Source organism: Nicotiana tomentosiformis, chromosome 12 (genome assembly GCF_000390325.3).
Source record: "Nicotiana tomentosiformis chromosome 12, ASM39032v3, whole genome shotgun sequence".
Taxonomy (NCBI): Eukaryota; Viridiplantae; Streptophyta; class Magnoliopsida; order Solanales; family Solanaceae; genus Nicotiana; species Nicotiana tomentosiformis.
The window spans coordinates 114,650,070-114,663,799 of record NC_090823.1 but is presented as its reverse complement, the minus strand read 5'-3'; the positions used below and the strand labels follow the sequence as shown (position 1 = coordinate 114,663,799).

The following is a 13,730-nucleotide window of genomic DNA, read 5'->3' as shown; positions in this document are numbered from 1 at the left end:
TTGGTTATGAAAAAGGTTTACCTCATTCACAACCATATTAATATTTGCATTTGGACATGCTTCTTTCATCTTTTCTCCATAGTTAAACAAGTATTAAACTTATATGATTTGAGAATGCCTTGCCTACAGAGAGCCAGGAAGCTCTCTCTTTTTGTAGATACCAAGCTTAAAGTTGTGCATGACAAGATCAGTCTGCAGCTAATCCTTCTTAGGCATATGTTGATATGTATTTATTGAAATGTAACTTCAATACTGTACAACGGCTGTATGCTAGACTATGTACAGAATGCACTAGGTAAGCACTAAAAAGTTGCAGCCCAACTTTGAAAACATGATAGTATATGTTTTTGCTTCCAAATCTGGCTTGTTTAGAGTTTGTTGCTGCCAATGGCAGATCATGATGTCAATTCCTAGTCAACTGATGAAATGTTGTACAACCAGATCACAGCTTGCAATCAGTCTGTAATGCTTCCAACCAGGAATCAACCTGAAAAGGAAAAAAAAACATACAGAGCATGCAAATGGAAGATGAAAAAGGATTGGTTATGTTTGTAATATATACATCAGATGATAGTTACCTTATTTGAGATGGGACAAATGATGGATTACTATTGTGATATTTTACAAATCTATGTCAAGAAAAGTGAACAAGTTATACTCTCAAGATTATCCGATAGACACTTTTTTCTAATAAAATAATTATTATGCCTAGGGGAGAGGGAAAGGGGAAATGGAGGAGGGATTACAAGGCTGGGAATCGAACCCTCACCAACAAGGTGAAAGTTCATGTGGACTACTAAGATTCCCCAATCTGAGAGGCACTTGGTGGGTAGAAACAAAGTAAACATCCAAAGCGGGTCCATTAAAAAATGCTCTCAAATTCCAAATGTCACCAAGTCGGGGACTTAATCTTACTCATCAAGCCCAACAATTCAAGATAGAGATCAGAATGGTTACTAACAATAAAGGATCCAGAAAAAACCATTACCTTTATCTTAGATATACTAGAGCATTCATATCTCAGTCCATAACGAGTTGAGATATAAAAGCAATATCGTTTGTCCTCATTGTCTCGTATCAGGCAAGGTAAGGTTCCAACTTCAATGATATCTGATAGAAGGGTTGAATCTTGGGGGCCTAGATCTGCGACATGCTTATTCAAATTTAATCAGGAACTAACATCTTCGTAGCATTGGGAAACATCAGACAAATTCATCAAAATAGAATAGGAGTTAGGACAGTATCAGAATTAATTTAGGAAGATAAACCCCAAGGATATAAAATACATACTGCAGCTGAACATTGGAAGCATTTTGAATGAAATTAATATAAACAAAGCTACGCCATTAAATCAAGAAAAGATAACAGGAACACATAACAGATCGTCAAGAAACAAGAGATATGCCACTGTAAGGTGAGGTATTTCAAGATTGAGCTATTCCATATAGATAATGTAATTACTACTCCAACTACAGGTGTTTGCCCCTGCTCTATCTGCAGTAGCAGAGGTGGAGGGTTAGAAACGGAAATTAAGGCCATGCTTCGCCCAAAGGTTCTTTAAAAAAAAAAAAGCTTTCTAAAACAACATTTCTTTTTATTTTTTTATTTTAAGTTCTTGTGAAAACACTTTTGTTCTCAGCGAAATAGAAGAAAACACCTCTACAAAGCAAAAGCACTTTCTTTTGTTCTGAATCAAACTAAAACCAAACTAAGCTCACTTCCACAACAGCCACAAACTTTAATATTTTGATCCCCCTTATTTGTATAATTTTGTATCATTTTCATCTCCCTATTATTAGGTACATAAACTCTTTTTATCATCAAGTAAAGGAAATTTTTAATGACATATAGCACTAAGATGGTGCTGTAATTTGTACATCTAAAAGGCAAAAGTATATCCCCTTCGAGTTGTATATGGAATCTATGTAATCCACCAAGGTTTCAGCATCATGTAGATATTCCACTTTACATCTCTCTTCCTTAACTGACATAGGAAATAGTGACATACATTTGTTAGTAGTGAGTCTAGCACCCTGTTTATAAGGACTAGCCATCTAGCCCCGCTCCAAAAGATAGGTTTGTCGAGTCTGCCATTCTTCTTTCAGATTTTTTCACCATCCCCAGCCATATACTGCCTTCTACCATTTTTTGCTGTTCTGTTACACTCCCCATTTATTGGTCTATTTGGCAAAATGTTTAATTGAGCTTGAAACATTGTTGACCTAATATATGAATATTTCACCCACCTGCTTGCGAGGTGTGGGTGAGCTGGAGGATTTTTGAGGTTGTGAATGGTAAGGATAGTAACATACTAAAAAAATGACATCTCTAGTCCCTAATATCTCAAACCAGTTAAACTTGACTTAAAAATAACATCTAGGAGATACCAAAAAATTCAAGGTGGTCCATTAGATTGTAATAAATACCAATAAATCGGCAAAAACTTCTAAGACGTCATCTAAGGATTATCTGGCCATCTAAATAAATGGTTGAAAAATTCTTCATATGATGCAAAATTCAAAAGCTGTCTAATAGAGGGGCTGGTAAAAAAATACAGTGTGATAGTACACCATTAAAAGCTTGGAATAACATGTTTACACAGTAGTTGGAGAGTATCAAGAAATGCATGCCAGCAGACACTTAAACTGTTGAAAAAATTACCAGTGCTTGACGAATACCAGAAGATACACGATCCCTGAAGGACAAAAAATCTCGGAAGCCAATCATCAACATCAGTGTCATCAACAGGAAGAGGTTCTCCAGGTAAAGTTGCCCATCTCTATCAAAAAAAGGCAGAATAAAATTGCGGAACAAAAAATGTAAATTCGATGAAGTATTGTCTGAAATCCAAACAGTGTTAAGATGACGATAGCTGCTGGCTCTTTAATACCATTCTCATGTCCAAATAGCCCGAAAGTCGTGCAGCCCGTACTACTTCATCAATGTGTTCTAATCTGTGAAGAGAAAAATAATGAAAATCAAAAAGACAATACTCTTTTGACGGAGTAGTCATTACTTTTACTGAAGTCTCTTTTCCTCTCTGTAACATTAGTTAGTTGTGATGTTCTGTAGGACTAATTGGTTATCCTTGAACAGTACTTCACATTTTTCACGAAAGAAGATCCCTCATTTTTCTTCAACTGGGACTTGGACTCCATTCTCAACTGTTTATATAAAGTTTCATTCGTTATTAGGTGATAGTAGCATAACAATAAGGGATTTTGGAGGCTGTTTAGAGAAGGTATTACATAGATAAATCAGGTCTTCTCATTTTCTGGGAAAGCCAGTCATGCTATATAAAATTTCTACAAGTGAAATTTGATATGGATTTCCCTATGCCTATAAATGACAAAAACGCTTAAAGTAAAACAGTCATGTTTTCAATTGCAATTTGTGTTTCCTTGTTTTAGAATCAGGGACCCATCACAGTGAGGAGACCTTTATTCTAAAGTACATTCAATTCACATCTCTGGCTCCAATTTCTGTATTGGATTTTGATCTGTCCACTCAATTGCTCTTGCTAGGTCTTTGTACCCATGTTTGATGCAGCACCTTCTACTGATTCCTCTTATAAAAGTGTTTCATAATAGGACATTCGGAACCCATGTAGGAGTTGGAGTCTTGGAGATACATTAAGCAGCTTTGCCATCAGATACTCATCATTGCTCTACCTTTAACAAATTCTTTGTTTGAAAGGAAAGTGAAAACTGCAACAAATTTTCATGTTTTTAACCCAATTCTATTGCTTTCATTAACCGAGATATCCCTTGTTTCTCGCTTTGAAACTCAGTGGATAATGGGGTCATCCCTCTACCCCTCTGCACTTAAACACCAGACTTGGTTCAGCAGCAGAATGCGAACTCGTGACCTGAACCTATTATACATCCTTGCCATACTACTTTTGCCGTTGAACCAAAGCCAGGGGCGGTTTGACTCAAATCCTTGGGTTCACTTCTGTTAGAAGTTGAAAAGATTTAAATTTGTGAACATGTTAATATTACACTGATGATACACTTAAAAATGAGATGAGTTTTTATGCTTTTGAATTCTCAAAATGATATTCACAGTGATCGCCCATGATGATTGAAGAGGAGCCTCACAAGCATTAGGGATTGAACACGGTGAATGATGAACTGTTGTAACCATATAATCTATAAATAAGTATTTTTTTTTAAGGTAAAGTACTATTATCTAGAAATAATTGTAACCACACCAACTTGCTAAATGCCTGGGAAACAATAAGAAAACAAAAGCACAATACCATCAAAGGGAAAACAACCCTACACACGGTTATGTTTAAGGAAAAACAGCATGGGTTGCATAAGGCATGAGAGAGCCCAAAATGGAGGTATCAAATCTTACTGAGCTTTTAAATGTGCTTCTCTTTCTTCCAAAGCAGTGATTTCTGACCGAAGAGATTCTACTTCTGCAGCAGTTAATACTACCTGCAAGGCATGATAATATCTGTAATCTTTCTCTTCACCACCCCAAAGATAATGATGACCTTCAGAACAATTAAGTAGGAAAATGCAAGCTAGACAGTTAGAGGATAACTTTAAATAATATGTACCTTTTCTTGACCATCTGCGCCAGACATCCAAGTTAGCTTGCTGAGGCTAAACAAATTCAACACTGAAGCAGCACCTTTCAATTTTCTTCTAGTCCACGATCTACTAATGGATCTATTCTAATACAGGAGAAGCCGAATAAAACAAATAAAAATAAGTGAATTCCTTTACAAATATGTAACTCTTATTCACCTCTGATGCCTTTTAGAAGATATACCTCAAAGAATCATTACTCTCTATATATTTAGATAAGGATGGGCTTTGTACAGAGTCTTCACCAGATGTTGAAGCTTGAAAATGATCTTCAAACACCTCTATTCCTCGAGGACCATCACCCATGCTGTTTATGTTTGCCAGCAAACCTGAAACTGGAATTAAGTGAAACCAGAATTAGCAAGTATAATCAGCATTCCCAACTCACAGATCCCAACTTCACAGTGGAAAATATACTATTTATGATTGTTGCCAATTACCTTTAAAGATGTAGAAGAATGACAGTTGTTGTATCATAATGAAATCACTTTCTACAAAGGTCTGGTGGCAAGTCTTTCGCGATTTGCAGATCATATCTTACGACAGAAAACTTTCGCGATTTGCAGATCATATCTCCGATATAAAGCTTTTAAGCTCTTCTGGGTGTTATCATGCAAGCTTTGACTAGAGAAGATTGATGTTATCTTTAACAGGGTATGAAGAGGGGCCAGAAGATTCTCTTTCCCCAACAAGGTCTGACACAATAGTAGGAAGTTGATGTTTTTGATATCGGTACGCACAATATATCTTGGATATTATGTCACACAATCACTTAGTTGACTCCAAAAAGTGGAAGCTCAAGTATATGTTGGTAGTCAAGCCATTAATAAAGAAATAGTCAAACAATTATTTCCAACCTCAATTACGGAGGAAAATTCTGGAAATTAGGATGACAGGTTTCTTAAAATTTTAAAGATGATTCAGCAAATGAACATCCACTTAAAACCAGACTTGAGATGGATAGAATATTAAGTTTAAAAGGTGTACTCATGGCTAGTGACGCCATTTGGTCTCAATATTGCCCCTAGCACTTTTTTGCACTTTATGGCTTAGGTACTTCTGCTTTTTACTATAAAATGCACTTTGTACTAATATGATGAGTTTTATTCATATCAGTCTCAAAGGACCTCATCTGTGAAAATTTATGGCCCAAAGCTAGTATTCCTGGATTCATGTCATCGGCAGTGTATTGAGATCATGACTCAAATAACTGCAGGTTTGCCTCATTTTCCTATCTTACCTCTTTCTTCCTTTTCCAAACCCTTTTACATAAGGTTTCAAGTTTATTATCTATTACCATTGTCCATCCGACCAGGCTACCATGACGAGATTCAGGTAACATCAAGACTTTCAACACCATTTGAAGGAAGTGAAAATACCCATTTTGAAATCACATTCCGCATTAATTAAGACTGCTATCCAGATAGAAAAAGGGTATGTTAGCATCTTGAAAACACTTAAACCAAGATCACTTATTTCCCTTGTGGAGAAAGCCACTTCTAGGAGTGAATACATGCATGGCTCAACTTCTTTATTCAAATCAAAAACTCCAAGAGTACACGGAGTAGCACCTAAAATCAAGAGTCCTATAAGGGTAATCAAAAGAAGCCCGAATCATTGACTGATATCTCATTATGAATACAGTATGATAATATGCAAAAGGAGACAAGGGTGAGATACACAACATGTTCTATCCTCGACCTCCATCAGTCATCAGCAATCTCAATTCACTTGTCCTATTCACTAGTACACTGCCCGCTAGAAGTAGCAGCTCCTTACTACTAAGGTGAGTAAAAGTGCCACTAAGTTCCAGTAACACAAACATGAGTTTAAATTACATACATGGACAGTGTAAAGAACTTTTATGTTATGGTCCATTGCAAGTTATGGGACTTGAGTCCCACATCAGTATTGCAATGTGCTGATGTGAGGTTTATATAGCCTTGGGCTCTCCCACCTCAATAGCTAGCTTTTGGGGTGTGGTTCTACCTGGGTTGTCTCAATGGTCTCAAAGGCACCCACCACCCTCTGTGCCCATGTGTAGTGGATGGTGACGCCGATATTGCAGTGTTTGCTTGGGGCAAGAAATGTCTAGCGCACAGCTAGCCGACGGTGCCTAGGCACCTGACTCGAAAACGGCTACCTGCGTAAGGCTACCTACTTGTGTTAGAGTGAAAGCTACCCAATGTGGATCCATCGAGGACGACGAATGCGGAGCGTGGTGGTTTGTTATGGTCCATTGCAAGGTATGTGACTTGAATGCTACATCGGTATTGCAATATGCTTATGTGGGGTTTATATTGCCTTGGACTCTCCCACCTCAAGAGCTAGCTTTTGGGGTGTGGTTCTCCGTGGGTTGTACCATTTTACACTGTAAGACTAAATTGACTTATTGTAGCAGGTAACTTGTCTTATTCTCAAGATTACAAATCCTAGGTGACCTGACAGTGTATATAAGTTAAGCTCCACAAACGTTATCCAATAAATTCATTCCAGATTAACCAGGAAAAGGAAAAAAAGTCATATTCTGAAGGGAAATAAAAACTTAAAACGCAGAACATAAACTTGAAGTAATTCCGGATAAGATGCACAAGCTCAAATACCTATCAGATCAACAGAGAGTAGAAGATCAACTTCCAGCAAAGCTTAATAATAACGCCTTTACTTAATAGTGTTAATTATCTGCATAAATGAAAGGCCTAAAGAACTTCAAAACTCAAAATTTTAATCTTACCTGTACAAAAAAACGCCCTAATTCACTTCAAAACAACTGTATTCTCGAAGGAAGAGAAAGTACCTGAACTTATTCGGTATTGATATTTGATCAGACGAAATTATGCAGAGAGAACGGAGATGGAGGAGGAGAAAAGTTCCCCGTGTTCTTGAAAAGTGGTTTGACATAATACAGACAGCCATCTTCGAGAAGGAATATTATGATGAGAAATTATAATTGGACAAGTTGTTGAGTTATATGATGTCTGGTCCCACAGTTTTAAAAAACATAAGGTATATCCAGAATTAAGTATATTAAAATATTTTAATTAATTAAATGACAAATTAATATTACAAGTAGAAGGATCTTAAGAATTTGAATTTTATGAAATTTAAGAAAGAGAATAAACATTTTTATTGAAAATTTTTGTTTGCAGTTTAGATTAAAAAAAAAGATAAAAGAAACTTGTTTGAAACATGTATATCTTCCAAACTTTTAAATGTGAAATGAACACAAAATATTTGATACAATATATTAATGACTAGTAATAATCTTTTATTGCATTTTGAAATTATAAGCTATTTTGCATTTTTTTTAAAAATCATATACATAATCACTTTTAATTTTTATTATTCCACTTCAATTTATTTTAATTTACTTAGTGTATCAAGTGAAAGGTATAGAAGTAAGGCTGTACAAAGGGAACCGATAAACCGCACCAAATCGATAATACGAGTCAAACCGAGAAAAAAAAATCCGACTATGGTTTGGTGTTAGAAAAAAAGACCTGACCATAATTGGTTTGGTTTGGTTTTAACTAAAAAAAAGTCAAACCGAAATCAAACCAACCTGATATTACATGTATACAAATTTTAAAAATATTTTATACATAAAAATAATTATTGTAATGTAATTTATAAATATTTTTAAAAAGAAATCATAGTTCTTCTTTAAATATATTATTTCAAGGTTGGAATTAGAATTTTTGAATGATCAAATATGTTTTATAGCCCATAAAAGTTATTAACTCAAAAAAAGCCCAAAGCAAAATCAAATCACTATTAGTGCTAACAATAAAGAGGGAGACTTTTGAAACTTGTGGTCTTAAAAGGTTAAGGAGTAAAAACTTTGTGGGGCCATGACATTTGTGTAATTATAAAAACTTTTCATTAAGGGTAAAATGAGTAAAATTAAAAAATTTAAAATTAAATTATTTCCAATTATAGAAATGTGTCATTCTTTTTGGAACGGACTAATAAGGGATATCCTCTAAAAGAGTCTGTTCAATTTGGTAAGTGTTTTATAAAATGTTAGTATTACTTTTTGTATTTTATTTTTTCTAATTCTTTTTGGTATAAATGGATGATCATGTTATGAGATTGGACGACATAATTTTAAGAACACATGGGAGTGTACCTTTGAGATATCTAGGATCAAGTAATACAGTTTTGGCCAGTGTTCAGCGCTCAAAATTCTGAATCCGCTAGTCTATTGATAATAATTCCAGTTTGACATGTCTTGAGCAAGGGCAGAGCTAGTAGTCCGGCTACGGGATTCGGGCGAACTCAATAATATTTGCTTAAACCATGTATTTGTGTCAATAAATTTACTAAATATATATAAATATTAAACTTAGAATTCAATTATTAACATTTGAAATTACCGTTATCGCGGCTCTGCCTCTAGTCGTGAGGGTCGAGTTAAGAGGGTAATTGTATACTCTACCTAGAATATAGGAGTACTAGCGCTGCTTTATTGCAAGCTGTTAAAAAGGCAATAATCCTAATGTAACTATCCATTGAAGGCATATTTGAGAAAATATAAACATATGAAAACCTTGAAATTGCATAAATTACAAAATGAAGATCAACTTCACATTTCTGTTGAGAAGCAACCTTCTTAATTTCTCAGCCCCTCACTCTTTTCTCAATACTATGCTATAATGTGACAAAATGAAGTGGAGAAGAAAGAGGATGAGCACTTGTTCTAATTCGTCTCTTCGCTCCTTTCTTCCTCCAGATATCCGCCTTTATTTAACCTACACTTCAATAGCTAAACACCTAATAACTCAAACTACAAACCAAGAAGTTGAAAAGTTACAAACAACTGCACAATTCTTACATTAAGACCCCAGAGTTGATGATTCATTCTTTGTAGATTCACGTCGTCTTTTGGGTTTTAGACAAGAGTGTAGCTTGATATGGAGACCGTTGCAGGAGAAGCAGAGTGAACGTACACAAACTCGAGGGTTTTTCCAGCTGGTAAAGAGTTGAGCCAGGCCGGGAATACGTAGGAGTCACCATATTTTGAAAGACCCCAGAGAGAACCATAGAGTTGGTATATTGAGAGTTTCAAATTCTTCATTGTCATAGCAGATTTGTTAGTTACTATTACTGAGTATCTGTAGTAAGTTTTCCCCTTGTGAACCCATGAAGCTGTTTCCTTTTGTTCAATAGTAATGTCAGCAGTTGATGAAGCTGCAGATATATTCCATTTTAGATTTCTCTCCATATATTGTTATGGCTACAATTATTTGCACAAGTAATTTTAACTAAACACTGTCAAAAGAAGAACTAGCTAGTTAAAGTACCTGGGGCTGGAGTTACTTTTTGCTCTGGATCTGGCTTTGGCTGAGGGATAGCAACTGTAAGTAGCAAAGGAAAACTCTTTGTTAGCAACACAGCTTCAAAAGCTTACTTATAAACAAAAGTAGCAAATGGGAGAGTTGGGGTCAAATTTGAGCAGGTTAAAGCAGGTCAAATCAATAAACGGGTCACGACCCAACTCGCCCAACGTTTGCTTGGCCTAAAAAAAGGGCGTACACTAAGCTCCCGCTATGCACGGGGTCCGAGGAAAAGTCGGACCACAAGAGTCTATCGTACACAGTCTTACCCTATATTTCTGCAAGAGGTTGTTTCCACGGTTCGAAAACCGTGACCTTCTGGTCACATGGAGGCAACTTTATCAGCAACCTCATTGCTTGCTTGGGCTAAAATGAGGGGTTAATTTGCATTGTGAGAAAGAATGTCAATTAACCAAGAATACCTGGAAGGAGCTGACTATATTTACTTTGACCACCATGAAGTCTTGCTAACACACCAATCAAAGGAGCATTGTTGTAGGTGGCTGGTTCAGTTTGCTCATAGTTGTCTCTCTGATCAGCAAAGTTGTCATAGGCATCAGGTCCACCAACAATGGCTCCAGCTAGAAGATTGGGATCACTCGCCTTTCTACTAAACCAAGTGGCATAACCTCCACGGCAGCTAACAAAAGAAGGATCCTTCTTTACAGAAACAATGGAAGAACCTCTGTGGTGAACTTGTCTTGGGTAGTTGTTTCCATATCCCACCATGTAACTTGTGGCTCTTGGGTTATCTCCAAGAATGTAGTCAACCTAAAAAGAAAATACGTGCATAAGAATTTAAACAGCGCATATCTAGTAGATGAGTACTTCAGTATTTGGAAATAATGAGATATATTTGTGGCCCAAGAGTCCGGGCTAGTAATCCTCTATCGATATTAGCATGCATCTTTACCTGTGACTTGGCAAATGAGAGGAGCTCAGATGGTAATACAGTGCCAGATGAACACTTGAGGGATTTTCTAGCAGAGGCTAAATAGTCAGAGTAGACAGTGGCAAGGAAAGAAGCACTTGTGACAAATTGCATATTGTTCCATCTCTGGCGGAAAATGAGACCTCCTGGACTCTTGTGGATGTTTTGGTTACCCTTCCCAAGACATGCACACATAAAATTCTCAGCCTTTTCTTGGTACTTCTCAAACACAGGTGCATGGTTACCAGCATTCCCTTGCATTAGGAACTGCAATTATAATACACATATAGGTTAATCATTTGCCTAATAAAACAATATTCTGTCATCTGCTGAAGAAACTTAGGTTGCAAATCATCTTCTGCTTACAAGCCTTAAAGGAACAGAGTGTGCTTTCTAAAAATCTTTCGATTCTTGTATTAAGATTTTACCATAGTCATGTTCGTCATGAGTACGACTTGTGACCAATTTATAGTTTACTAAATCGGATAAAAGTAGGAAATAAAGTAGGATTAATTTAGGGAGTTGACCTTAGCAGCAAGAGTCTGGACACCAGCATACTTGACATCCCAGCCAAATTCAGTCATGGACCAACCAGTTCCACCAAGTGCATCCCCATTCTCCCCTAGGTAGTTCAAGTAATATTCTTTGTTGGATGCCTTGTACAGCCATGCCGCGGCCCACAGTAATTCATCCTGTTAAAATCAAATTTGTAAAAGAACCGAAAATTATTTTTGCGATAATGACAAAATGTACAACAATTCAAAACAAAGAGAGCTTAAATTTCTTGATGCAATGCAAAAGGAGAAGAGTTGGAATCAAGCACGTACTGCGTATCCACTGACAGATCGGTAGTACTTCTGGGCCACAGTAATGCTGCTATCATATTTGCCCCTGTATTTGTCCGCAAACTCGAATAGCTGAAAACAGTAACCACTTGTTAAGGAAACACAGGTAAATAAAATTTCCAGGTACAGTTTTTACTGGGACGTTAGAATTATGAATGCAAGAACAGGACATCTCACAACAAACCTACACTGACAACATCTAGTCTGACAAAAAGCAGAGCTAATCCTAACTGCCTAATAACTCCGCCCATATAAAAAAGATTACCACTAATATTTATATCAAATAAATAGATTAATGACCATCTATATTTTTAATGATTTCTTTCAAGTAAAAGTGATTATATAATATCATTTTTACTTTATGTTACTCTTAAAATTAAATTGTTTAGTTACCTGGTAGGCATGAGTGAGGAGCTCTTTGGCATAAGCAGGGTTGCTGTTCCGAAAGACGATGGAAGCAGCTGCCATTGCGGCAGCTGTCTCGCCAGCGAGATCGGATCCAGGGCGACTTGGATCGATCCTGTAAGCAGCTCTTGAAGTAGTCATGTCCTCTGGTCTTTGCCAACAGTAATGGTCTGTCGTACCATCTCCAACCTATATATTATCCAGAACATATCACATCAACTGAACTTACTATTATAGTCAAAATTATGCCTATAATATTTATTTTAAAGTACCTTTATTATTATTCCATTGAAAACGACATTTGGAACACACCAAATTTAATTTGGTAAAAATGGAATAGTAGTGGCAAGGTGCACTAATTTACCGCTATGCGCGAGGTCGAGGTCCAGGGAAGAGCCGAACCACAAGGTCTATTGTACACAACTTTAGATTTATGCAAGAGGCTGTTTTCACTACTCGAAACTTGACCACATAGTTACACGACAATAACTTTACCAGTTACGTCAAAACTACCTTAATAAGACTCCCTTAATAAATAGAATAGGGATATGAGTAGGAATTAATTACCTCTCCATAAAGGACATTTGGTTCAGGGTGAGCTTTAAGAAGGTAATCAGTACCCCATTTAACAGCATCTATGGCATTGCTAAGCTCTCCACTTTCACCCATTTGCTTCCCATATTCTATGATGCTCCACGACATCATTGTAACGGTGAATGCCATTGGCAGTCCAAATTTCACATTATCCCCTGCATCATAGTACCCTCCTACTAGATCCACCTGCAACAATTAATCCGATATTTACGCTAAAAGTAGGAAATGTGAGCATCTTTACAAAAAATTTAAGTTATATATACTGATAATATAAATATTTTTTACATCATAAAGATTTATTAGTAGTTACAAATAAAATTATTATAGATAAGTTTGACCGTACAAATGTAGACGAGAAACTTACCCCACTAGCCTTGCCGTCAAGAAGACCAGAATTACCCCTCCATTGAACTCTCTGGTCATGAGGAAGATAACCAGATCTCTGAGCCTCGTAAAACAGAAAGCTTTTGCTAAGTGCTTCACCATAATTATGGCTACTAGCAAATGCCAAATTAGGAAGTAGCCCAATTATAAGAAGCAGAGGAGTCATGGAACAAAACATCATGACAAAACTTTTCATCATATGCTTAGAAATCTCAACTGTGTAGATCTGTACTTCTTTTGGCTATACGTGTGAATGTTACAAAAATGGCCAATGTAGGTCCTTTTACAAGCTTAAAACATAGAAAGACCTCTAAAGAATGAAATTAAGCAAGAAGAGAATAGAGATGGTAGAGAAGAAAGAGTAAGGATTGGGAGAATGGGAAGAGATTGAACCAGTATATATGGTGGAAGGAACAGAAACTGCCAAGATTTTAGAAAATGGGCAGTGTCCAATTAATGCAATTAAAAATAAAGAAACAAAAATAATGTCATTGATACTTCATAGTTCAAGTTTGGGAAGGGGAAAGGGGAAAGGAAAATGGTTGGGATTAAGAGACAGTGTCATGTGCTTTTGTTCGTCGTTTTTGCTAGGAAGGGTCGGCGCTGAAATTTATTCGTACGAAATTAGTGCATA

The 13,730-nt window shown here is 36.4% G+C and overlaps 2 protein-coding genes across 10 annotated transcripts; both read right to left on the bottom strand.

Moving 5' to 3' along the window:
* Positions 1-193: 193 nt before the first annotated feature.
* On the bottom strand, positions 194-7,536 carry LOC104096616 (uncharacterized). Of its 9 annotated transcripts, XM_009603006.4 has the most exons (11): positions 7,399-7,531; positions 7,205-7,283; positions 5,042-5,296; positions 4,786-4,936; positions 4,571-4,682; positions 4,363-4,445; positions 2,891-2,954; positions 2,662-2,779; positions 989-1,143; positions 579-629; positions 353-487 (listed from the first exon to the last, which is right to left on the bottom strand). In XM_009603006.4, the coding sequence occupies exons 3-10, from the start codon at positions 5,133-5,135 to the stop codon at positions 609-611; spliced, it is 798 nt and encodes a 265-aa protein (XP_009601301.1). In that variant the 5' UTR covers positions 5,136-5,296; positions 7,205-7,283; positions 7,399-7,531; the 3' UTR covers positions 353-487; positions 579-608. The 9 variants fall into 9 exon arrangements, with proteins under 9 accessions (XP_009601298.1, XP_070047681.1, XP_009601301.1 ...); XM_009603003.4 differs by lacking the exon at positions 579-629 and having other exon boundaries at positions 194-487; XM_009603005.4 differs by having other exon boundaries at positions 476-629.
* A 1,587-nt stretch (positions 7,537-9,123) lies between these two features.
* Positions 9,124-13,521, bottom strand: LOC104096617 (endoglucanase 6). Its single transcript, XM_009603009.4, has 9 exons — positions 13,077-13,521; positions 12,686-12,898; positions 12,107-12,307; positions 11,696-11,785; positions 11,396-11,560; positions 10,851-11,135; positions 10,360-10,708; positions 9,905-9,958; positions 9,124-9,791 (listed from the first exon to the last, which is right to left on the bottom strand). The coding sequence occupies exons 1-9, from the start codon at positions 13,293-13,295 to the stop codon at positions 9,493-9,495; spliced, it is 1,875 nt and encodes a 624-aa protein (XP_009601304.1). The 5' UTR covers positions 13,296-13,521; the 3' UTR covers positions 9,124-9,492.
* Between the last annotated feature and the right edge of the window lie 209 nt (positions 13,522-13,730).